General features: G+C 33.8%; 5 protein-coding genes across 6 annotated transcripts; 1 reads left to right on the top strand and 4 right to left on the bottom strand.

The window, feature by feature from the left end:
- Window positions 5,812–7,089, bottom strand: LOC109359172 (40S ribosomal protein S27-2-like). The gene is made up of 4 exons (XM_019603740.1): window positions 6,970–7,089; window positions 6,477–6,578; window positions 6,247–6,275; window positions 5,812–6,144 (listed from the first exon to the last, which is right to left on the bottom strand). The coding sequence occupies exons 1-4, from the start codon at window positions 6,970–6,972 to the stop codon at window positions 6,018–6,020; spliced, it is 261 nt and encodes an 86-aa protein (XP_019459285.1). The 5' UTR covers window positions 6,973–7,089; the 3' UTR covers window positions 5,812–6,017.
- LOC109361213 (laccase-4-like) lies at window positions 7,947–11,389 on the bottom strand. Of its 2 annotated transcripts, XM_019606588.1 has the most exons (7): window positions 11,283–11,389; window positions 11,141–11,246; window positions 10,434–10,585; window positions 10,080–10,324; window positions 9,764–9,892; window positions 8,657–9,580; window positions 7,947–8,378 (listed from the first exon to the last, which is right to left on the bottom strand). In XM_019606588.1, exons 2-7 carry the CDS (start codon window positions 11,231–11,233, stop codon window positions 8,248–8,250), a joined length of 1,674 nt encoding a protein of 557 aa, XP_019462133.1. In that variant the 5' UTR covers window positions 11,234–11,246; window positions 11,283–11,389; the 3' UTR covers window positions 7,947–8,247. The 2 variants fall into 2 exon arrangements, with proteins under 2 accessions (XP_019462133.1, XP_019462134.1); XM_019606589.1 differs by lacking the exon at window positions 11,283–11,389 and having other exon boundaries at window positions 11,141–11,279.
- Window positions 14,927–16,769, bottom strand: LOC109360336 (UPF0503 protein At3g09070, chloroplastic-like). The gene has a single exon (XM_019605148.1). The coding sequence runs from the start codon at window positions 16,675–16,677 to the stop codon at window positions 15,115–15,117; it is 1,563 nt and encodes a 520-aa protein (XP_019460693.1). The 5' UTR covers window positions 16,678–16,769; the 3' UTR covers window positions 14,927–15,114.
- On the bottom strand, window positions 18,046–22,912 carry LOC109360335 (probable anion transporter 4, chloroplastic). Its single transcript, XM_019605147.1, has 9 exons — window positions 22,298–22,912; window positions 21,565–21,791; window positions 20,832–21,201; window positions 20,480–20,524; window positions 20,234–20,380; window positions 19,461–19,598; window positions 19,338–19,371; window positions 18,631–18,810; window positions 18,046–18,364 (listed from the first exon to the last, which is right to left on the bottom strand). The coding sequence occupies exons 1-9, from the start codon at window positions 22,730–22,732 to the stop codon at window positions 18,357–18,359; spliced, it is 1,584 nt and encodes a 527-aa protein (XP_019460692.1). The 5' UTR covers window positions 22,733–22,912; the 3' UTR covers window positions 18,046–18,356.
- Window positions 24,690–25,214, top strand: LOC109360341 (histone H4). The gene has a single exon (XM_019605153.1). The coding sequence runs from the start codon at window positions 24,776–24,778 to the stop codon at window positions 25,085–25,087; it is 312 nt and encodes a 103-aa protein (XP_019460698.1). The 5' UTR covers window positions 24,690–24,775; the 3' UTR covers window positions 25,088–25,214.

Here is a 25,603-nt window from a genome sequence, read left to right on the forward strand (position 1 = left end):
TATTTAAGTATGTAATTTTTATAATCATGGTTGATTATGTGTATAATATAATTCTCTTATGAAAGAGTCTTCATTTAAGCTTGTGGTCGTTACTCTCACCATTTTTTTACAAGAAAAACTTGTGTAGGGAAATTTCTGACATTGGAGGCAAATGTATTTATCCTTTTTATTGCTATCCAAACTAGTTGTTTTTGAATTAAATTCTAATTGAATATAATTTTTTAAGTTATTATTAATAATTTATTGATTATCGCTATATATATTCTCTTATAACTCCTCGTAACCACAAATATGTGTCAATAAATAACAATTTACTTATTAATAATTGATTAATAAGTAATATAAATATTTTATTATTGATAAGATAAATGTTGACAAGTTTTTTTAATTGGCAAGTTGAGGCGATAGGTCCCATGTACGGTTAGAACATAACATAACTGACGTCGTTTCCTGATTGGGTAGCCTCCTCAAATAATTGCAGGTTTTTAGGATCTATAGGAAATTGGTCCCACCCTTTAACATGTCTTGTTCCTATTCCATTTAATCATCTCAACACCGCTGCCCCTAATACCCAATCATCTTCTTCCACAGTAGCAACGTGCTCAGACCCTACAATTTCTTTACTTCTAAAATAATACACTTTCAAATTTAAATAGTTTTGCTTCGTGGTGTTTTCACAGAGTGGGATTTATCTACTTATTAATTAATCGTAAATTTATAGGTTAAGTGGCTCGCAATTTAATATCATTGCAGCTCTCTCCTCCTGCAATATTTTAATTTGATTTTTGAGATACGTCATATTTTAGTATAGAGAAGTTCAAAAACTATTTTTACTAACAACACATGTCAAATTCACAATGTATACAAAATAATACATATTAGTTTTAGGAAGATTTAAGTTATTTATAACTTTTTTACTTATTGAAACTTTTGTGATTTTTTGAAAAGCTATTATAAATAACTTTCTAAAAACTATTTCAAACCCTATAAACTCCCTTTTCAATATACCAGTTTCTTCCAACTTTTATTATCAAATTACTCTAGTACTTTTGAATAAAAAAAACTTGGAAAAATTACAAGTTTGTGTGGTCTGTGATACTTATGATTATCACCGTCTACCAAGAGTGGTAGTGTGCCACTATCTTTCTCGATATTCTCTTTTAATGGGTTCCTTGAATCTCGTGTCTATGCCACACCCTCTACCATATCAATATATAATTGCCTCAGACTCGGTCTTTTTGGATGAAGCATAAACTCCCACCGTCCAATAAAAGAAAAGAATTTAAAATATTGTCTCAAAGTTTTAATATTTTATTTGGTATTTTTTTAAATTATTCAAAATGCAAGTGACACTTATACTCTAACCTTTATTCTATGGCATATTAACTATCCTTGTGATGCTTTTTGCAAATACCAAATAAGTTTAGGTCCAGTTGTTATTCTTAATATCATATAATCACATTGTTTTGGTTTGTTGAGTGCATGAATTAACTTCACGAGAATAGAAGCAGTTATTATGCGTAATTTATATAAGGTATAGTGACAAAAACGCTACATATATTTGAACTTCTTCTACTGATGAAAAAATAAATCTATGATCACATAAATCGTGTGAATTTTAAGTAGTACAGTATAGATTATCAACAAGGTGTAAGTCTCAGTTAGATATTTATGATGTCTAAGAAGTCAAATGTTCGATTCCTAAAAGCGACATTTGTTGGTCCAAAAGAATTTAATTCATTACCAAAACAAAAGTGAGAGGATATTATTGGTAATACAAAAAAAATAATATAGATTTTTTGTTACTCTAATTTGTTTTTCCAAACTATACTTGTGTGTTGTATCTGTCCTTGAGTAATTGTTGTCCCTTTGTGGTCCTGTGGGTATGGGCAGTTGTTGGAAAATATTTACTCCATATGCATGAAACAACTTTAATATGTTTGGAAAAAAATCAAATGATTTGGAACCAATAATGTTTTTCAGCACAAATGAAACTTCCCAATCTCATCAAAGTTTGGAGACTTGAATTTCGATTCTTATCGCCTGAATTAACCAAAGCCAGTGTCCTTAAAAAATGAAGAAAGAAAAAGAACATTATAACTAACAAATACTAAATAGGTAAATGGGTTTTTGTGGCATAAGTCACCACCAAATAGTTTCTATAAAAGGAAAGATTCCCAACAGAAAAGTCAGAAAAAATGATGAATTGGGATTTGGTTTCAGCTTTCAATAGGGACTTAAAGTCGGATGGGGATCTACTGTCCCCAACCATGTCCTTAACCACGTCCCTGACTAATCATAATGAAGCAAAATTAATAAAGTTATAACTATTTAATTTTTTAATTGATGTGACATAATATAATTGGTATGGGGCATGGTTTGGAACAGCAGATCCTTGTCCCTCGAAGTCTTAAGTTAATTTAGTGGACCCAGCTACTCATGTGCAAGCATGCAAGTCCAGCCAAGAATGTCCCACTACGTCTCTACACCTAACTCTTGTCAACACAGCACCAACGCAACGCTTATCTTTTCTTCATTTATTTTTTTCAATCAAATAATTGAGAACAATGATAGCTATTTATCTAATAAAAACTTTTAATAACTTGCATGTGTTCCACCACAGTTAATAAAATACCGAATTTCTTAAACATTAAGTCAGAAGAATCATAATTTTTTTTATTAATATACACAACTTATAATAATGATCTCCATATCTACAAAATTAGTTTTCAATTGTTGGTTGGGACTTGGAACACACTTCATGAAAAGAAAAATAAAATTAATCTAAAACAATCTTTTACTTCCTTTTTTCCAATTATTTTTTAGGACAAATGATGAGAGGAATAACGCGACAATATATTTATTTTTAAAAAAACTGAGGTCAGCTTAATAATACAAAACTGTTTATTTTATATGTACCAAAAAAACTGTTTATTTTATAATATATATTTTTTAAATTTAGTGGAGGCATTGACCCCACTATCCACAAGGTGTATTTGCATTCAAGCACATATTCATTCAATGTTGTGTTAGGTTTACTACAAATGTTTCTACTATTGTCTTATGCCTATGTTTCTAGTTTCTGTAAATGTAGTCCATTTTAGTCACAATTCAATTTTCTACTAAACCATTATCACTTGGTTATTGATGTGTATCTAAGCTTAGAAAGCGACATTAATTATTGTATAGCTTTATTAGCTGATTGTATTATGCTAAAATATTTAGGAGGATTTATTGTACCCATTAACTGATTAAAGTCAATATATGCTACAAGTATGAACTAATGCTTTAATAATGATAAGATTTGTGGTCTCAAACGATATCCTAATTTATGTTCTAGACTAATAATATTAAAATAAAAATAGAACATAATAAACATTTAATTTTTATAATTGACATAACATATTTTCATTGATCCAAGACATAACTTAAGACTCCGTTTGGGACAAAATATTACTCATAAATCACTTAAACAATAGTGGACTCCACAGAAATCAAATATAAAACCTTTGAACGGACACAACTTTCTACCACCCCAACATTATTTTTAAATGCCATCCCTTGTGGACCATTGCTAAGGTCATGAGCATTTTTGGCTGTATCTTCTTTCTTGTTAACTTTATTAATGTGGTCAAAATACTCTTACGTCTTGATGCAATCATTTGGCTGAAAGCTACCGGCTGATTCAATTCCCTTCCATTTAGAACATCTCTATTGGGGTTGAATGATACAGCTGTGTAACTGTTGCACATAATGCTTGTATGGTTGGGGAACCAAAATTACACATAATAATTGTTCAGTGTCTTTTTTCATTACACATAATAATTCTACTGGACAACATAAAATCTGAACTATAACATCTTGGTCATTCTTCCTCCTCCTCCTCTTACTAGTCATGTGTATAGATAGATTTTGATGGGTTAGGATCCCTAATGTGAATGGTTCTGATAGAAACATTACCAACATGGCAGAATTGGAGTTTGTAGAAGTACTCAAGGAAATGGATATTTGACTTTTTGTAAAATTTTGGGAACTTCTAATGTCTTATGACTTGAACTTTGGGGCATTTTTTCTGTGCTATCTTTAGCATGGTGTAAAGGCACAATAATAATTCTAGAGAACGATTCTCAAGTGGCTAGCAAATTGGTTAACAATTGTTATGATCAATACTATCCTTATACATCTTTGGTAAACTTGATTTTAGAACTGGTTGGCGAAGGATTAGATAATCAAATATGTTCACATCTATGGAGAGAGAGTCAAATCAGATGGCAGATTTCATGGCAAATAAGGCTCATGGTATGGATGTGGGAACTCGTGTGTCTATCATTTTACCACCAAGGCATTTTGAAAGTGAATTTTATTCCATGAATATGATATCTATGTAGTATGATGTATGGAATATAAGACAATGGTAGAATGATATGTGGAGTCTCCTACAAATAGATTTAGGGATTTGATTTGAGTATATATTATCCCAGAAATGTGCTAGTGTAGTTTCCTTTGGGTATTCTACCCTATCATATAACCAAAAAAAACATAAAGAACAGAGAATTTACACTATTATAAAAACCAAATAACGAATTTATTTAGTGAATTAGCAAATCCAGACCTGCATCAATCCTATAAGTTCCAAGTCTGAGATTCACCCATGGGAGGAAAACTTGCTAATAGGGTGGATGGAATATCTCAAAATAGATTAATTTGTAGTGCAAATGATAAAAGACCTAATGGGTTGCTAAAAACATGTAGAAACTTTGGCAGAAATCCAAGATTACATCCTAACTTAGTTATTGATTTTTTTGGAACATGGTTAATCGCTAACAAATCAATCGTGTACCAACCTAACCCTGACAAAATTGTTAGTAGCTCAAGGGTGTTCTGGAAACATTAATAATAAGAGACGGAAGGTCAACAGTGTTTCAATCATCTAGGGGTTAGACGCACTGGCCGAAAACAAAAAAATTCAAGGATTCCAAGTAATACGTTTATAATTTTGGGGAACTAAAGATTAGTTCTTCATACAAACCGAAAGTTTTTCCATGATTTTTTCTAGACAGCAATCAAGATCTCTAACTTAATTAGACTTTTGAAAAAACATTAAATTATAGTAGTAATCATAGTCCTTTTAAGTATGACATGTTTTAAACCAAAAATATGATATATTCATATGTAATTGATCAATTTCTATTGATATTCGGATATGAAAATTGTCAATACAATACAATTAACTAGTGTTGCAGATATTGATCAAAGCAAGCAGTAGGCCATGTTTTTTTAGCACCGTCGAAAACTGTTTGTGATCCAGACAAGTAATTCCATTGCCTGTTATCTGATGCGATGGGACTAGGTCCAATAGTTTAAAGTCTATTCAATAGTTTTGATTGAGCATGTTCAGCCTAAACACATTTTGAAAGCCATACCACAACACACAAATTACAGGGAAGTGGCTCAGCTTTAAACGGACAAACAAATCAAAAAAGCTGCAAAAAAAATAAAGTTGGAACATAAATTTGAAGGATACAAAGATTTTCTAAAATGAGTTCTAAAAAACTAATAACAAAAACAATTTCAATCAAATGTAATGAGAAGGAATAGGCGCTACACCCTAGTAGATAAACCAGATAATACCTACATAAAGAAGACAGCATAAACATCAAGCCATAGTGGTTATTGATGACCAAGTATATATATCAAGGAGAATACGGGCACAGGGCATGTAGTAACAAAATGGCCAACTTTGTGGAATCTATTTCGCATTCATCAGTGTAAAACAAAAGAAAACCATACCGAAAAAGAAAATTAGATGGAATAAACTCTCAAGAACAGGCATTATAAAATTAATATCCAACAAAACAATAGCCACTGCAGTGAAGAGAAAATCCAAGGTTCCATCATATCATTAGACAGTCTTACAATTGATCAAAATTAATATATCAAAACTAAAATTGACTCCATCTTAAACTTAGAAACCGAATCTCTCCGATCATGTGAAGACAGAAAAGTTACCACACCAATCAGTCTCCCTTCTTCCTGAATGAGCAACCCTCAGTGAGCCTTGCCTTTCCTCCTGTTGGCTGGCATAAGACAGTCTGGCAGTTTCCGCATACTACAACTGTTTGAGAGTGGCTGAAGACAGTGGTACTGCAACGAAGTTAAACATAGTCAAGTTCAAATCACTTAAGCTATCAGAATTTTATTAGACACAAAATCAACCACACCAAACAATAGAAACAGAAGACTTACATGTTGAAGCAACCTTGGCACTTAACATCCTGAAATAATAATAAAAAGAAGCCATTAAAAACAAAGTTACAATATCACTAAAGCAAACCAAATCTCAAGAAAGATCCAAAAAAGTTCTATATTGAAATCAGCTTTAGCTCGAAAACTCGAAAATATAGTATTCAAACTCAAATACCCTTTTCAAATCAGAATAATCAAAATCATTATATAAAAAGAGCCTGTAATAATACCATGAAGAAAGAATTTGGGGTTTGAACAAGACGCTTGAGCTTGTGCTTTCTCTTCTCTAGCTCAACTGGTGGATTAAGCAAATCAATATCATTCTGAAGAACCTATTCATCATCCCACCACAGAAAATCAAAGTCATTTAAAAGAATCAGAGTCATACACTCTCTTAACATAAACTGAATTAAAAAAAATCATAGGCACACACTCATTACATAAACATGAATTCAATAATTCACAGGCTAACACTCTCATAACATAAACTAAATTCAAAAAATCACAGGCAAACACTCTAATATCATAAAATGAATTCAAAAAACAAGTGGTATACACTATAGCATAATAACGAAATCGCATCATTAAAATGTTTCCGGAAAAGTATCAAACAATATTTAAAATTGAAAAGAAAATCATCATCGAAAATAACAATTATTCTAATTTACATTAAAAAAAGGTGCGGTATACGAAAGAAGGGAGAATGTAAGAGATGACACTGACCATTTTGAGAGCAAAAAGGTTGAAGCAGTTGGAAGAGAAGGTTTAGCCTAACGCAGCAACAAACAGAATCGAAGCAATGGCGGCGAGAGGGAATGAAAACAAAGAAGCTCATCAAAAATATAGGGTAACATCATTATGAAAAGGTTAATTGGGCCTACCTCGAGTAACGTTATTGGGCCGTATTGGGCTGATTGTTCCAATCCTCCTAGCTGCACTAGTTACCCTATTCTTATACGGATGCATATTTACTGTCTCACACTCAGTACCACTACATGTATCATGATCTTGTAATTGATTAGAAAAATATAATTAAGTTAAAATTTAATTTTTAAATAATTTTCTGATGAACCTTAAAATGTAGCAAATTTTTTCTTGATTTAATATTTGATATGTCAGGGATTTGTTAGTACGTATTTAGTTATTTAAATAAGATAAAAAATGTATATTTTATAGACTGTGAATAACCACTTTAGGAAAATAATAGTGGTAATCTTCATTTAGGTTTCTAATTGTATTTTAGGCTATTAGTCTCTTGTTTCTAAGGTGATAAAAGAACTTAAAGAACATCAACCTAATGAAAGTATTGGGGTGATAAAAAGAAATGATATGGCCGTAACTAAGAAAACAATATCCTTATAAAAAAATCATTATAAAACTATTGTTTTTTATAAGCACTAATAATTTGTTTTATCTATTTCATCCATATTTGACATTTTTTATAAAAATCAAAATGAAAACTTCATACTATAGAAATTCTGCAAAATTGTGTCTAGATGTGTCTTTGATAGGATAATGGTTTGATAAAGGTATTAGAAACTTTTATTTCTTATTTTTCGATTCATAAACAACCGCTGTTTTAACTGTTTAGTGTTTTTTTAATTATTATTATCTAAGAATCGAACTTTAACCTAAAAGAACGACCATTTGGTATTGATATTCAACCATTGAAGACATAAAAAACCATGATGTGATCTTAGTCAGAAAAATGAATTTTGATGTGCTTCAATTCTATTGCATAACCAATTTTGCACCCTACTAGCAATAAACAAGTTAACAAAAGTATCACTCGAGAAAGAAAGAAACTTATGAAGTACAAACAATGCAAAAAATGAAAAAATAAAAGGGAAGAAAAATACAAAGTGAAAACATGTTAATTGGTCTTATTCCACTATTAACAATTTATCCTTTTTTTTGTTGCTCCAACTAAGTCTTGGAGTTGGAATATATGATTCTCTTTTCTCTTCCACCTTAAGCAAAGATTATTAATTAGCACTCTTTTCAGCACTTAGGGAAATCACGTGGAGGTGGTAGTAGAGATTCATTTGGTCCTTTACCATTATCCACCACAAATGCCATCTTCAATCCCCATGTTGTATGAATTTCCAAATGGCAATGCATAAACCATACCCCTGAAAATACATAACACCATATATTATCATACAAAGAAAAAAATGTGACAATACACCCTTTTATCATACTATATAAAATTATGTACCCTAAAATTATTAAACACAATTGAATGTGTTGGTCTAATGGTGTAAGGTTCCGCTAAATCTTAGGATGACCAAAAGGTCAAGGGTTTAGTTTAAGAACAATACTTGTTGAGAGAGACAGTCACGCACCCCGAAATATATTAGTTCCTTGCCCCTGATATACAAAAAAAACATAATTGAATTAATAAGTTTACCTGGATTATCAGCCCTGAACCTTATAGCAGTCCATCCACCAGATTGAACACCAACTGTATTTCTTTCAACAGGATCTATAAGGTTAAAGTTTTTGGTATCATTTTTGGGATTGAAATTTCCTTGTCCCTTACCAACAACAAAGAAATTGAATCCATGCAGATGAATAGGATGGTTCTCAGGTGTTAACATTCCTGTATCTTGCAACACTAGTTGAACTGTAGAGTTGTAGGGTAGTCTATAAAGCCTTGTCCCTCTGTTGGTTCTGAAATTTGTTGGTTGTTTTTTCCCTGTGAAGTCATAAACCACAGGTGGCTTTCCAGGAAAATCATCAGTGAAAACTCCACTTATGTTAAAGAAATGTGCTTGAAGAAGAGAAATCTTAGGCATCACAAATGTAACATTGTTTATAGCTGCAACAACTCTGCTACCATTCACACAAGTAGCACAAGGGTTCACACCAAGGCTCACAGTGAAAAACAATGAATGGTCAACTTTTATAGGGACTCTGGCTGGGTACTTTTTGGAGTTTAGGCTTCTGAGTGAGTCACTGAAAGTGGTGGCAATTGGTGTCGCATTTTTCGGAGGGAGTGAAGTGAGGGTGGTAATGGTGGAACCAAGGGAACCTGTGTAGTGTAAAGTAGCTGTGGCAGTTATGTTGTCCACTGCAATTGGAGCATCCATGAAAGGAGAGGCTGCTACCAAGTATTTTCCACTTGCATGGTTGGCTTTTAGAAGCACATTTGTGGTTTGGCCTGGTGCTATAACTATGGTATCTGTATTGAAAGGTTTTGTGTAGGCTGCATCAACCTCAACAACAGTGAGTTTGTGGCCAGCAACCTTAAAGAAAAGCTCTTCATTAAGTGCAGCATTGATTACTCTTAGCAAGTAAGTTTTTCCAGGTTGAACTTGGAGATTTAATCCTCCTGCACATAAAAGGTAGTGCAAAATTCTATTAGTCTTAGTCAGAAAAATTAACTGATTTTTTGTTTTTCAAGTCCATTATTTGTACACCTTATACATTTATCTTTATCTCTTACCTAATTCTATTTTGTTTGTTATGTATATGTTTACCTAAGGCTAAGGTACATGAATAATGCATTAGGTACCTTGTGAAGCACAATTTTTAATAGGCCCAGGGTGGCCATTGATTGTGTGAGCATCAGAGACATTTGAGGCCAAGCCAGATTTCAATGCTTCATTTATTACAGCCTCAGTATCTGATTTCCACCATTCACCTGAACAAAATTGAAATACTGTGAGATCAATGAAGTATAATACCAACTTTATTTCACTATGTATTAAGGTTTAAAAAGGAAAAGAAATCACCATAGTTTATATTTTTCTTTCTAATTCATGACTGAGCTTATATAAGTGAAATATTTAGCACTATAATGATACAAAGAAAAAGGAAGTAGAACTGACTTAATATGATAACTTGTTCCATATGGGGTCTAGGAAAAGGATAAGGAACACCAAGCTTGGGCAGAATAACTATTGCACCATGCACTGTGGCCCTTAGCCAGAGGATGTGTGCATGCCACCAAAGTGTGCCTCTTTGTCCTGTAAGTGTGAAGTTGTACATATAGACCTGGCCTGGTTGAATTGGGCATTGGGTTATGTATGCCGGCCCGTCGGCCCAGCCCGTTCGCAATTGCCTAATCCCATGCCTGTTTGAATAATTTAATTGATTAATCATTTTCTAAGAAAGACTAATAAGAAAAATGCTGATAGATAAACTAAGGTCATATTATATGGTAATAATTCTAGTACACCTACCAGTGGATGCTAACATTGTATTTGACATGGTTAACCACCTTTACCAAAACATTGTCATCTTCCCTAGCATAGATGGTGGGGCCTGGGAACTTTCCATTTACTGTAACTATGGGCTTGGTTGAACATAATCTTGTGGCATTCTTCATTACCACCTGCAATGAAGTTAAAACATTAGCCAATTAATAGCCACCATTATAACCTCTTATATAAAAGTCAAATTAAGCTCATGCAGACAATAATTGTAGAAGAGACATTAATCACACTTGAGACTCTTAAATAGTCATTATTTCGTGATAGTAGTTGAAAATATGCAGATTGTTACATCCTCAACATGTGAACTATGAGCAAGCTTATATCACACCAAATTTTGGCTCTATCTTTGGATATATAGCCAAACATAATCAGACTTTAGGAATGCAGATTTCAAAGTTTAAAATTCTCATGCATGCAAATATTCTTTATAAGCAATCAATTAGGATGGAGAATGAATTGAAGTAAATATTAACCATATCCGAAGCAGTTGATCATAGTGAAAATGAATATGATTTTTATCTAATTCTGGAGTTTTAATTCTGGAATTTTTTTTATAAGGTGTCCATTTTTGCTGAATTATTATTAGCAATGCTATTAATTTAACAAAGTTAGTTCTACAAATGCTTAGAATGACATAGTAATTAATTAAACTAAGATTATAATAATGCACCTACATTGAACTTATAATGTCGAACCATGCCTTCCACTGATAGAGGAAGCATGCAAACCGCTAGAACAATCATCAATCGAATCCATTGCATTGCCATTAGTAACACCCCTTTGAATTTTCTATGCCTCCAAAGAACTTAATGCTAGTTGATTTTCCTTTGTTGGGTAGCTACTATGTAGAATGCACAATGCAAAACTGAGAAAGAAGGACAACCTTATAAAGAGGTACACTCTGTTGTCATGTCCTTTTAACTAGTTAGTTGAAGGTGGAATACTTTCAAGACATTCTAAGTACAAATAATAAAAAAATAAAAAAAATGGTGTACACACAACAAAACAAAAAGAAGATGGCCAGAAAGTTCCATTATTAATTTTCTTGTGTATTACATAAAGTAGTTATCTACATCAACTAAGACACATTTTGAAGCTAAGATAGTTGAGTTCCAAGGGTGATGTTTTTTTTTCTCCTTATCTTTCTATTGGACTAGGTAGTCATATCAGATGCTGGGTTTGGTATAACTAAAGTACAACAATTCTCAGCTAACATAGCAATTGGTGGAATGCAATACAGTTTTCTACCTGATTTAAGTCAAGGACATGACATCAAAGCCACAACAAATTATAAGAATGGAAATCACACATGTCACTTTCATAGTTCATTTGTATACCAATTTAATTAAAAAAAAAATCATAAAAGTAGTTTTTTTATATTACTTAATAGAATTTTGATTGGTTAGGAACATAGAAAAAATAATTTTTTGGACATGTAATTCTTCTCACTAATTTACAACTGTAACATAGTTTTTGTCACAGGAGTTTCTTGAAAGAATTCCATCTGTACAAAAAAGATTATAACTCACTAAGATTTGTCTAGCAAGATAATATTATTTTATTGGAGTAAATCTTGTCTATACTTACAAAACATTTTTCATACAGCATAGAATAAACTCATACGTTGTAATAAATGTAAGTTAATTACTTAATCAATATGGTATTTATGTTCCAGTCTATTTGGTCAGGGGAGACCATGAAATTAATCAATTAGCCAGAAAAATTAAACTATCATATAAAGATATATAAGGGATTTTCTTAATGAGATAAAAATTCATAAATATGTTTTCTTAGAAAGGGTGTCTTAAAAAAATCACAAATTTTATGTATTTAATTTCTCACTCAACTTATTCACTTTTGTTTCTTATCTTCGAGGGCCGAAGTTGTGAAACCCCAAGTGATTTTATTTTTCTTAGTGCAAACCAAGATAACTCAATTTCTTTTTCATTAAAGAATAGGAGTACTAAGTTTAAAGAATGAGTCTTCAATGAAAGAAAGAGTACTTAAATAATTGTAGCTAGGTAAAAAGAACAGTTATTTATATGACATACAATATATATTGGACCAAGTGAGATTTTTCAATGGGTTTGCTGATTAAGGAGGAGAGTACACGCATAGAGAAAATAGTGGAGATGGTAAGTGATAATGATATGTGACACTAATGGTCTATAAAAAAATATGTGAAACAAGTGCTTGGAATGTTAATGTTAGCCCAACAAAAATTTATTGGTGAAGAATGGTTTTCAGGAATTGTTGGCAGTGGCAGGTGATTAAATCAGAAGAAGTTTCTTTCCTGAAAGCCAAAGATTTGAGGAGTTGGTAGCAGTTCATCTCATTAAACTACTTATGTTCATCATCACCACTGTTCCATTCATTTTTATTAATTAAATTGTGCACGTTTTTCTAATTTAATCATCTCTCTTTTCCCCTAATCCCCCAAAGTAAACAAATGTATCAACACTTGTATCTTCTTGGGATATAAAATATGTCATGTAATGACCAATACCAAAATAAAACTGCTTTAATATTGACTAGGCTTAAATATGATATTAATTCATCGTAAAATAGGGCTTTTTTGTCCACCTAAATATAAATTTTGATCAAGATCCCTACAAAAGTGTTATTTTGATTTCAGTTTTTGTTATTAGTTAAGGTTACATCTTGCACTTCGGTTCTTACAAATTACAATGTATTATTGATGTTCCATATTTTTTTAAGGTTATACACATACTTATCTAAGAAATCATTAAATAATGTTAAATTTTGATAAAATTTTACTAAAATAACCTCAATATTAAAAACTGAATTAAAAAGGAAATAAAATATATAAATGAAAAATAGGAATAGCAAATAAAAGTCTAATTGGAAAATAAAATATAAATATATATTAGGCATCCAAAACATCAAAGATTTGAAATAATTTGTTTGTTTAGTGTTAATGTTTTGGGATTGGTTTTGAAGATGTTAATAACTAAGATTCACCATCCAATACCTTTCATCTCCTAACTCCTTCATTTACCAAATAATTAAATGTGCTTTTTTATAAGGGCTAAATATGTTGTCCCACATTTTGTGTCATTTCATGTCTCATGGGTATATGATTGGTCAAAAAGAATATATTTAAGTTAAAATTTAATTATTAGATATTTTTTTGACCTATCATAAGTCCATGGTACATAGAGTGGTACAAAGTGTGGGACATCAAATGTCATGTCCCATGGGCATGTGATTGGTCAGAAAAAATATATGTAAGTTAAAATTTAATTATTAAATATTTTTAACCAATAACCTATACTCCCTTTTATAATCAATTAATCATCATGAACAAAAACAAGGAGACCTCAAAACTTGAAGCACACAAGTGGTTCATAAGGGTAGACTTTAAGTAAACAATGGAGAAGCAACAATTGTTTGTATGTCTCGGCCCAAAATCAAGCAAAACAATTACTAGTTGATTATTATCAGACTCTTGGAATGGTAACCATTAACCAACTAGTGCCATTGAGAAGTTATATGATATTTTGCCTCACAAGAGGATGAGGAGGAAAACTATAAATATTTCTCCAACAATCATCACTTATGAACTTTCACTATGATTTGGTGTGAAGCCAAAAGGAGCACAACCCCTTTGTAAGTCTCACTTAAGTTATCATATCCAAACCCAAACCCAACCCCAGCACGATCAATTCCAAGACTGTGAAAGGTGGCAATAATCTACAAAATCCCTTCCTTAGTTAGAAATGTGGGTTGACAAACACAACAAACCCTAGCAAGATGTCTCCTCCAGATAAGGAGATCATGCACAATGGTGGCATGAATCCAATAGTAGATCAAATTTGTATGGAGCAAATAGAAGATTCCATTAATCGCAACATCAACAGGTCTGATAGTGAATTTGTGATCAACCCTCCTGGTGAATGTAAGTGTATATCTATTTCAAGTCTGCTTTAGGATCACAGGAATGTGAAGTGTGTAAAACTTACATTATGAACCAGCAATCCACTAGTGCTGAAATAGGTATGTAGAACCATACCCCTACCAGAATGTAAGGTATATAGAACCATATCTCATTACACACTTTACATTACTTGTTCATAAATAGGTATACACACTTTACATTTCTGGTTCATGTATATAAGCTTTTCCTAGACCCCACAGTTGTGAATAGGTATATACTTACATTATGAACCAAAAACTGGAATGTAATGCTTACTCTAATAAGTGAATAAAGCCTGAGAGTCACACTGAGCCTTTCATGCAGAATTTTGTGAGACACCCCCCTGATCTAGCCCAGTATGAAGTGAAATTTCATTGCAGCTCTTGAGGCAGCAAATAACAGGTTCATAGATATTTCATCGAAATAATATAAAATAATCGAACAATACATAATTTAAGCAAAACCAAGAGTCATGGGTGCTGTAACTCAATGACTGTTGCAATCAGAAATATACCATGGTATCAACAGCATAATGGAAAGAATACTTTATTTCTTCTACCAACATTAGAAAAATTGCTACCTGAACCTAATGATATGATCTACCTCATCACAAAGATAACAATACATTATACGTTTTTACAACCAGATTTTCTTCAACCATCAGTAGTCAGTACAGATTTACAAGACACTTCTGGCCACTGGATGCAAAACCTAAAGGCTACTCTTTCCAGACTTGCTTCGTCTATAGCTCTTCAATGGCGTCAAATAGAACCTTAACAAGCCATTGTCAAGATTATGTGGTGAATATCTAGCACTCCGGTTCCTTTGAAGTGCAAACTCTCGTCTGCCATTCAAAACATTCCCTCTGGCCTCAGGAGCCCCTAAGCTATTGATCAAACCAGCCATTTTACAAGGATTTCGGCAGCTAACACTATAACTACGAATAAGCTTCTGGCTAACAGATTCATTTGGTTGAACATTAACTACCCTCCTCAGCTTTTGCCAAGACTCTGCAAGTGGCTTATTAAGCATGTTGCCTCCTGCATCACACTCTAACTTAGTATCTTCCTTTCTCTGCACTAAACCTAACTTATTCCACACTTTGCGCAAATTTTGGAGCTTCTTGGATCCCTTTTGACTATCCACAGTTGCAACATCAGAATCATCCTTGGAAGCAGATTCTGGCACAGAGTCAGATTGAACATCACTCAAAGATTTCACATTCCTATCCATCAACTCTTTCTCAGTAATCAGCAACTTCGCACCATAAAACAACTCTGTGGTAGCAGGAGACACCTTTGCATTTGATGACATCAGTTTCAGTTCATCAACCTCAGCTATCGATTTTCTCCTATGAGAGTTGGATCGATCAAAACTCCTTCTGCATGAATAGTAATCTTGTGTCTGAGCTGATCCACCAGGACTAAAACTAGCCGCATTATTACTACCATTTTCCTGTACAACCAAAACCCTATGATTCTCATCCTCCACTACTGAAATCATTGGAGAAAGCCGGTGAGAAGCTTTATTACCAATCAAATATCCATCCCAAGAAGCACGAGGAGCATCAAACGAAAGCCGCGAACTATTATCCACTGAGATTCTTCCCACATCACAAGATCTTCTTCCTAATTCGTATTCTCCAACCTCAGATTGAGTCTCCCTATATCGCCTCGCTCTCGGTTTCTTAAAACCTGCATTTCGGTTCCCACTTTCATTACCGTTACCATCGAAACGACCGTGTTTCTTCTTCAGCTTGTGCTTCCATGTCCATTTCCTCAATTTGTTGCTTAACACAGAGGCTGCATGCCAGAGACTTTTGGAATCTTTACTTTCGTTCTTCCTATTCTTCAATTCGAGATCTATGAATTCCTTCATCGTCTTCGTTTCTTCTTCCTCCTCAGCTTCCTCACAAACCCTAATTCCTTCTTCATTCGCATGCTCCTCTTCTACTTCCCCTATCTCGAAACCCGATCTAATCCGGCGTTTCTTCTTCTCAACATCGACGCTGAAGAGATCCGACAGCGTGCTCCGACCTCTGACATCGCAAGACCAGCGACGGGGCTCGTAGGCAGAAGAGACGTCGGAGGAGGCATCGCGGTTGCCGGAGCAAGATTTAGTGCGGCGGAGTTTGGGAGGGGTTGAGTGGGAGACTTCGGCGACGGGAGATTGGATACCGGCGAGGCGTTCAGAGAGACAGGAGGCGCAGAAGCCAGTGATGGGAACGGAAGGGTGACGGTAACAGGTGGAGAGGCAGTTAGATTTGGAAGTCATGAAGAAGAGTGAAGTTGGAAGAGTGGGAAGTGAGGTTTATAAGCTCATTCATTCAACTTATGTAACTCTTCTCATTCTCAATAAATATTCCTTTATTAATTTGCTATTTACTTCTACATTTCTTCCAACTACCTAAAAATATACAAAGTTATGCATGTAATAATATCTTACAAATAAATAAAAAATATATACTTTAAGATTTTAAGATACTTTCTAATTTTAATTCTTTAACAAATGCACTAGAATATCTTTTAATCAATAAGTTGAAAACAAGTTATGTTATAATATTTGGAAACCTTTAAAAAATCAACACTTTCTATATTTAGTCACAATAGTAGAAGAATACAGGATGGAGCATGAGGGTTGTTAGTATTTGGGCAGTTTAAGGAGTGGAAGACTAGAGTTGAAAAATAAATTGGAAAACGAGTTACGACACTCGGAATAGATAATGATTTGGAATTTTGCAATGCTCCATTTGATTCACCATAATACAAAGGGGTTGTGGAATGGATGAACCAAACACTTATTCAATATGTTTGTTGCATGCAACTAAATGTTATCCTTCCAAAGGAATTATGGGTTGAAGCACTTAATACTGCTTGCTATCTGATGAGTAGTTCATCAACAACAACAATTGATTTGAAGACTCATCAGGAGGGATGGTTCAATTAACCCTTTGATTATTCTAAACTACATATGCTCATGTTGATTATAGTATACCTAAGCCTAAGGCAATGAAATGTATATATACAGGCACAACCACCCACAATACATATTTCATGAGATAGTGGGTGCTTATAACCTTATTTCATGATACTTAGCTGTTAACATTGATTGATAGGACGACTATTCTATTGGGCTATCATATCTTTTTAGCTTAGTGTATTTTATATCACATTTCCTACCTCCTCATACTTTCACAATTTAATATCACCACCACCACACTGCCATCATTGTGTAAAAACTAAATACTAGACAAGATAAAAGTTTATCATATCATGCTCTTATTCTATCTTGCCCATGAAACGTGGACCTTGAATGTAAGTGGCTAGCTGGTGGTAATAACATCTCATGCTCTGGTTATGAAAATATAGTTTAAAATTAATAACATATTTGGTTGTTGTGAGGGTCTCCTCCACCAATTTGGATGAGAAACTAATCTCTTTCAGACTTTGGGTACCGTAACTGTCCAACCCAACAACCATTGCTTCTAAATATCAAAACTTGGTGTTTGGCCTTTACCTAACCACTACACCAACACCCTTGTTTAAAAATATAACAACTTAAAATTTTCTTTAATCAATTAGAGAAAATGACATAGATGAGTGGCACATATTGTAATACAACATGTTTACCCATCCAAATATATGTGAAGAAGCCTTTTCAAGTTGGATGGTGCAAACTGATACCATTATCAGGAAGGAAAACGAAAGGAAACCCCAGTATTGTATCCTATTCATTCTTATTCTTCTTTTGAATTTGAATATCTTCACAAGCAAGAAAACCTATGGATTCACCTGAAAGAGAGAGCACTTCTGTATACATCAAAGATTTTACACAGGGTAGAAGGTTAGTGGTGTCTATTTCACAGGACATGACAACTAGACAATGTAATCATCTCTGCCATTCATATACAAGATATTGAGCTGTACAGTTCACTATGCAGATTCTGATACTCGTCATCCAGCTGGTCAAGGAGTTTAACATAAATCTCATCAGCAAAATTACAAATTAATGGGAATTCAACATTTAATATAATTAGAATTGAGGAGATATTAAAAAATAATTTTTAGCATAACAATATTCTGAAAACGAAAAATTGATTCTTGATAAGTTTACTGAGCACAAGATTTGAATGACAGTATCCACACAAAGCAAGACTAGCATGCTAGGAAAAAATTCAACATAAAATTTCAAGTTGATAGATTAATATAACATTGCATTTCTACTCACCAGGATCATCAAAATTGACTATTTCTCCAGTAGAGTAAAGGCAATAGAAAAGCGCAGCAAGAAAATAAAGGAGTGATGTAAGCAACAAAAATCCTTGGAAGGAACCAACTAGCTCAACAAAAAAGCCAACTCCAACTGTTCCAATTATAGCAGCCAATGTTCCAGCAGTATTTGAAATTCCTAGAACAATGAAATAAGAAGAGCCTCAGTTATGTGTGATCTTATCAAAGACAATTATTTTCTCAGTTCTTATCAGAGTTCGTACATATTTCACCCCATTTTCCCCTCACATACCACTTCCAAAAGGTAAAAGTGCCATCAAATGTTAAAAACCAAGTTGAAAAGGTACCATGCCACTACCAAGTGGTGAATGTACCGTTGAATGTTAAAAGCCAGATCAAAGTCAAGGAAATTTCATGAAGGGCGTTGCCAGGTGGTTTATACCACCATGGGTTAAACAGAACAAGAGAGAAGCCCTTCAATTTAGTTCCTACACTAGTTAAGAGAACTACCTAATTCTAATCAAAGACCATAACTACCGATTTACCTTTTCCAACATGCCACACATAGAAATATAGCAAAGGCTTAAAACCTCTACAAATGCATTTACTGATGAAAATGCAATAGAAATGGCATCAGATATGTATTTTAGGATACCAAAGTACATACAATCCCCACAGATCTATAAGATAAAGATGAAATCATACCATGTAAAACACCAGAATACTGTGGTGCAATCTCCTGAGATAATAAAGAAAATTAGCATTACATTAAGTGAGAAGACTTCTAACTAAACACAATTTATTTTTTATTTGTCAGAAACCAGAAACCTGAAGGTTCACAAGAAAACCAGAGTGACTGAAAGACTTCAGCCCAAAGGCTAAAGTGAGCCAAGCAGAACCAAGTGAGGGATTTTTTGCAGTCACTAAACCGATGAGGCAAAGTCCAGGACCAACAAAACCAATGGTCTGCAATGAAAGTGTAGAATAAGCATTGTCAATAAACTAACTTACAGTTAAAAGAACCAAACACAAACTGTGATATGAGTAGAGAAAAGAAAGAAAACCGAAGAATTAGCAAAGATTCATCTTACAAATTTAAAATATACCAATGGTGCTTTCATGTTTCAAAAGCAATTAATTCGCAGTTTTTGGGCCTCCAACAGCAAAGACAGGCTGGTAGTTAACTGCCTATTTCTCATTGCTCTAACACTTAAAAGATGGCAATCACGCAGAGACGAAACTCAAATTTTGATGTATTAAGAAAGAAGAAAGATATTGGAAGAACTTGATATAGGGAACAGCCTGGAGAGATATTTATGCATAAGACCAGATAACCACATTAAAGTTATTCAGCTCATTATCCATAAATAGCCATCAGGTTGGCCCCTACCTTAAATCCTCCCAAAGATACTCCTGGCGTAGCATGTCCATTAGTCATACTATCACTACCATGAAGAAATATACTACTTTTTAATTATATTAGAAATAAAATATCAGAACTGATAATTTCAAAAGTATCTGCATCATGGGGTAAATTTAGTCTATGCTCATAGAAAATGTCTCATGCATCTTTTTACCTTTTTCTAATATATATGATGTACCTGCATAATCTTACGAGTCAAAGTGACACTTTTACCACTTTGTATCATCATATCTGACCACAAACCAGCAAGGTAATTCATGACAGCCATCACAACCCATGGAACGGCACTAAACCATGCTGCACGCCTGAGATCCACGTGATATACCTATCATGGAAGATTACTTTAACATGGTTTATAAGGTCTCGATTTCCAAATTCCTTATGCTTGACATTTGAAAATTACAAAGCTAAATATAAGCCTTACTGAGTTGAAGTATATGGGCATCCAAGAAAGAACAATAAAAAATCCCTGTTGAATAGAAAAGTAAAGTTAAAAAGGCGACAATTATGAATTTGCATGAAAATTAATTACTGTACAAGTTTACAACATCGCAAGATGTGGGCTAATGAGCCACACTTCAGAAATGTCTACTATATTTCTATTGGGGAAGGGAACACAAGATGAGAGTTACTTCATGCAGTGAAGATAAGTTAATCCGGTTGGGGAATAATAAATGGCAATTTTGCTAATCAAATTACAAATATGACAATTATCAGCTCCATCTGAGAACACCAGCAACAAAATTTCAAAAGATGCTATGAATGTTAAGCATTACCCAGCTATGCATAGCATTTGCAACAATTAGAGACCATGTTGGCGGCTTTGAAAGCAAGCGCCTGAAAGGAGGGACTACTTTAACTTTCTTAGGTTTTGCAATCTCCACCGGAAAAGACTTTTGGCTTTTATTCAATATATACTCCAACTCAAATTTTGATATCTGAGGACATCGGTCTGGAGTGCTTGATGTTGCAGACAACCATACCAACACCCACAGAAACCCAGACAGCCCAAAAATGACAAATGGACTAAATATACCACCCTGCGACATAAGAATGGGAGAAAGCGTGAGCGCTAACGCGCATCCAAGCAGAAATCCAGCCATTGAAATTCCAACAGCCCTTGCCCGTTCAGTTTGAGGAAACCATCTAAAAAGGAAAAATAAAACGGGTCATCATGAAACCTTTTTCTCTCCAGAAACTTCACAGTCATTATGAAGGGATCAGGATCATCTCACATTACCCGCAATCATCAGAGGGTGATAGTACGAAAGAGAAAGCTAAAAAATAATTAGAGTAAGAACAGCCATTATTTATGTAGGGTCCATTAAATTTTTATTAGTTTGTTTCTCTCATGAGTGACATGATAGGGATCCTGATCCCATAGTGAAGTGATGATGAAAGGGCATGCCATAAAATAAAATCCATCCAGTCCTAACCAATTTTCACATTCTCGTCATCACGCTAAAATAGAAAATTATGCAAATATCGAATTTGCCGTTAATATTATACCTGGCGATCATATTATTCATGGAAGGAAGAGCGACTCCTTCAGCCATGCCAAGCATAGTTCGCACAACGAGTAGTGCCAAAAGGGAAGTCTCTGCAGCCCAGGGAGTAAGAAATGTAGCCAGAGACCACAGGGCCACACCCCAAGCCATGACCACCTTGCCACCATAGTTATCCACCAACACCCCTCCCGCTATAGGCGAAAGCAAATATCCCCACAGAAAAGACGACTGATACATAAAAACCAAATTCAAGAAACAACAGTTTAAGAAATGAAATAAATAAATATCCAAGTTTGTTTTATGAAAAAAATGCATCCCTGATTTAGTCACCGACATGCGAAGAATTGCAACTTGGTCCTTAAAAATCTCAGTGGATGGTCAAAATAGTCCCTAATATGTCCTTCAATTTTCTCCTTGAAATGATGAATTTGACTAACGAGATTCTTGAGAACTAACTTGGGGGTTTTCACGATTTTTCATTTTTCAGAAAGCTTATAAAGATCATATTTGTGCTCATGAAAACAAGATTGTCCCAAAGCTTACTAAAAAAATTCTTGTTGGCTTATTTCAACAAAACTCGCTGAACAAGGAGAGCTTAATTAAGTTCATTCCTGGACGAAACCCGAAATATACAGACACATTCAAACTCAATGACTAATTTAGAGTAATTACGAAAACAAACAAAAAAATCTCAGAAGATTCAAATCTACAAACACTTGGTGAGTGAGAGAGACCTGGACAATTCCAGCGAAAGAGCGACTCCAACCATTGGCGAGAGACAATGGAACAATGGCGACTGACATGACGACGCGATCGGCGTTGCAGAGACCGAGGGCCAATGCGAGCATGGCCACGACTTTGATTCTCTCGGAAGTGATGAACTCAATGAAATTCGATTGCTTCTGCTGCGGAAGTTGACTCTCTTCAGGAACCGAATTGAACTGCGCGTTGTTGGATGAAGAAACACGAAGTCTTGGAAGTTTTCGGAGAGAAGGTGAAGAAATACTGAGAAATTGAAATTGAAATCTGGTGTGAAAGGTGAGGTTTGGTTTTAGTGAGTGGCGCTGGTTGTGTTCGGTGAGTTTGTTACGGTGGTTTTGGGGCGGTGTGAGTGGCAAGGGTTTTGCGGTGGTTGTTCCGCCGAGAGCTAAGGCGGATAACATAGACATGGCGACGGAGGAGACGGTTAGTGTGACGGTGGGGTTTTGATTGACTAAAACAGACTGAGTTTGTTGTTTGGTGTGATGTTTAGAATTACCGAAAGGACCTCAGGAATTTGGTGACTGATGGTTTGTTCTATAGGTTGGTGTGTCTGTAATAGTAAATTCAAAATGGAATCTAGCCGCTCTCTTTTTCTTTTCTTTTTGGAATAAAGAATCCAAAATGATATTGGTGTGAAATGGAAAATATTTGAATGAAGTAGGGATAACAATAACAACCGAACTCGTGGGAACCCGTTTGGTATATTTTGGTATTTGAATTTAAAATGATTGGATTCGGGTTTTACTCGGGTTTAAATTTTGGGTTCAGGTTTGGTATGACAAAAACCCTGATCCGGACCGCCCGAAGTAAGCTAATTCAATTTAAAATTGAAATTTCTATCATTTACCAATTGTTTTCTATTTCTAATTTTACTTTGCATACTATTGGATCTTCAAACTTAAAAGAAATAAAATAATACAAAAGAAAATAGAAATGTTAAACAAAAATTACATGAAAATAAATATGATATTTTCTTTAATACTTTATAATTTTCGGAGTTTTTTTGGGTTCGAGGATAATATTTTTATTTTCAACCATGATAAGTTTGGGTTTGAGGCCCAAACTCAATCCCAACTCGCGTGATGCCATTCCTATAATGAATCTTTTCAATTTGTATCAATACACCGCTCTTTCTAATATTTCCAAGTTTTTCTTCATTGTTTATCTTTTTTAAAATAAACTCATTATTTTTCTTCATTTTCAAGAAAATAACATGAAGTAGAGCTATTGCACTTGATGTTTACAAAACTAACTAAAATTGGGAAATGCACCTATATTTTAGTATTAAAATTTTGCTTCCTTTTAATAGTTTGAAATTATAACTCCATGTTCAAATATATCATGAGAATGAGACAGAACGTTATTTTACATCTACAATTTTAATGAAATTAAATATCATATATTAAATATGAAAATTTGATCTCCAAAAATAATTTAGGAACCGTAATTTTAGCCAACCACACAAGAATACTGTTTGCATAAAGGGAAATGTTTCTAATAGCAAAACGAGAAAGCTCATAGGCTACAAATTTTTGCAAGTTGTGCATAGAAAATGTGTATGGCATGTCTGTGGATATTGTTATTGGACAATTTTTAATTCATTTTAAAATGGATAGAGACATGTGAATTTTGTTTGTCAAGATAATGTCGATATGCTCACATCCACTTAAAAGTTTGCAAGTACATACAAAATAGGTCACAAAGTCTCTTTTATCATTTATACTTATAACAAATCATGCCGTTCTGATAGATCTTATTGGAAATTTCATTATAATTTTAGTTTTCTGCTAATTATTTTGCCAACAAAATTTTCATAAAAAAATAATGATTTAATTTCTGAGAGTAGAACTTATTAAGAATAACAACTAACATACCATAAAATAGATTAGTTCATTATTAATAAGATAAATATATATACTATTGATTATACCAACAAAATATAGGGTGCAATTTTTTATCCCAAATATGACTTAATTGTTTAAGCATGAAGTCATACATTTAATCCGTGATAAATGAATGAGGAGAATTTTACTAGCAAAAACAAAATTCACTTCAATAAGCTTTACTTTTTAAAAGAGATTAATTTTGTATTCTATTTATAAAGAGATCATTTTAATTTTATCATGATTTAATATTTAAATACTAATATTACAAACAAAATAAAAAGCAATAAATCGCGATCCTAGTCCCTTAATATAAAAGCAGTCTGGCCGTCCAAATTTTTCTATCAACGTCCAGAAATAATCCATACGACGAACCACGGATCATGATCACAAACCGTGGATTCACTAAGACAATCCAACGGTCACTGTCAAAGTTAGAAACCTCTGTTATTCCCGCTCCAAGTAAATAAATACCCCTATCGCCATCTTCATTCAACACACCAGTCAGAAACCCTAAATCCCAAATTGAACTCTCATCTCAGAAATCAGATTCAATTTCCCGTGAAAATGTCAGGTCGTGGAAAGGGAGGCAAGGGTTTGGGAAAGGGAGGAGCAAAGAGGCATCGCAAGGTTCTTCGCGATAACATCCAAGGTATTACTAAGCCCGCGATTCGAAGGCTCGCTAGAAGAGGAGGAGTTAAGAGAATCAGTGGTTTGATTTATGAGGAAACCAGAGGAGTGTTGAAGATCTTCCTCGAGAACGTGATTCGCGATGCGGTGACTTACACGGAGCATGCGAGGAGGAAGACGGTTACAGCTATGGATGTGGTCTATGCTCTTAAGAGGCAGGGAAGGACTCTCTATGGATTTGGAGGTTAAATTGTTGAAAATTAGGGTTTGAGGTTATGGATATTGGTATATGTAAATGGAACATGGTCCTTCAAAATTTGAATCAAATTGAGCATTGGTTTTAATTTGAATATTATCATGTATTTGGTTTTAGTTATTCTGTGCATGATTTCTTCTTTGTTTTCTGCTATTCTCTCAAATGTTTTTTTTTTCTGCGAAATTAGCTTAGTCACTGTTACTGAAGAACTATTTGTTGATTGGTTTTGCCATGGCTAAAAATATTGACATGTTAAGAACTATCTAATTGGACAAAAAATGGTTAATACTTGATATAATTAGCTGGTTATTATAAAAACACTTATCAATCCTTCTTGCAATTTCGTTTTTCCATAGCCTGTCTGTCATAAGAACGTGAACATCAGATTGAATTAGGTTTAATTAAATTGGACATGATAGAATGTTCATATTTGTTTTTTATTATGTTTCCCCTTTATATCATAATAATAGCTATTAGGGATAATAAATTGTAAGTTTTATTCTACGATT

This window comes from Lupinus angustifolius, chromosome LG11 (assembly GCF_001865875.1).
Source record: "Lupinus angustifolius cultivar Tanjil chromosome LG11, LupAngTanjil_v1.0, whole genome shotgun sequence".
In the NCBI taxonomy this organism is placed as follows: domain Eukaryota; kingdom Viridiplantae; phylum Streptophyta; class Magnoliopsida; order Fabales; family Fabaceae; genus Lupinus; species Lupinus angustifolius.

Excerpts from the sequence above, each read along its gene's own strand:
- LOC109360335 (XM_019605147.1), bottom strand. The coding sequence starts at position 22,732 with ATGTCTATGTTATCCGCCTTAGCTCTCGGCGGAACAACCACCGCAAAA. Across the intron at positions 21,792-22,297 it reads CTTTCGCTGGAATTGTCCAG|TCGTCTTTTCTGTGGGGATA; the intron begins GTCTCTCTCACT and ends TTTATGTATCAG. Across the intron at positions 20,525-20,831 it reads CAAATGCTATGCATAGCTGG|GGATTTTTTATTGTTCTTTC; the intron begins GTAATGCTTAAC and ends TCTATTCAACAG.
- LOC109361213 (XM_019606588.1), bottom strand. The coding sequence starts at position 11,233 with ATGGCAATGCAATGGATTCGATTGATGATTGTTCTAGCGGTTTGCATG. Across the intron at positions 10,325-10,433 it reads TACAATGTTAGCATCCACTG|GCATGGGATTAGGCAATTGC; the intron begins GTAGGTGTACTA and ends TTATTCAAACAG. Across the intron at positions 9,893-10,079 it reads GGAACAAGTTATCATATTAA|GTGAATGGTGGAAATCAGAT; the intron begins GTCAGTTCTACT and ends AATTTTGTTCAG.
- LOC109360341 (XM_019605153.1), top strand. The coding sequence starts at position 24,776 with ATGTCAGGTCGTGGAAAGGGAGGCAAGGGTTTGGGAAAGGGAGGAGCA.
- LOC109360336 (XM_019605148.1), bottom strand. The coding sequence starts at position 16,677 with ATGACTTCCAAATCTAACTGCCTCTCCACCTGTTACCGTCACCCTTCC.
- LOC109359172 (XM_019603740.1), bottom strand. Across the intron at positions 6,276-6,476 it reads CCCCAAATTCTTTCTTCATG|GATGTTAAGTGCCAAGGTTG; the intron begins GTATTATTACAG and ends TTATTATTTCAG. Across the intron at positions 6,145-6,246 it reads TGCCAAGGTTGCTTCAACAT|TACCACTGTCTTCAGCCACT; the intron begins GTAAGTCTTCTG and ends ACTTCGTTGCAG.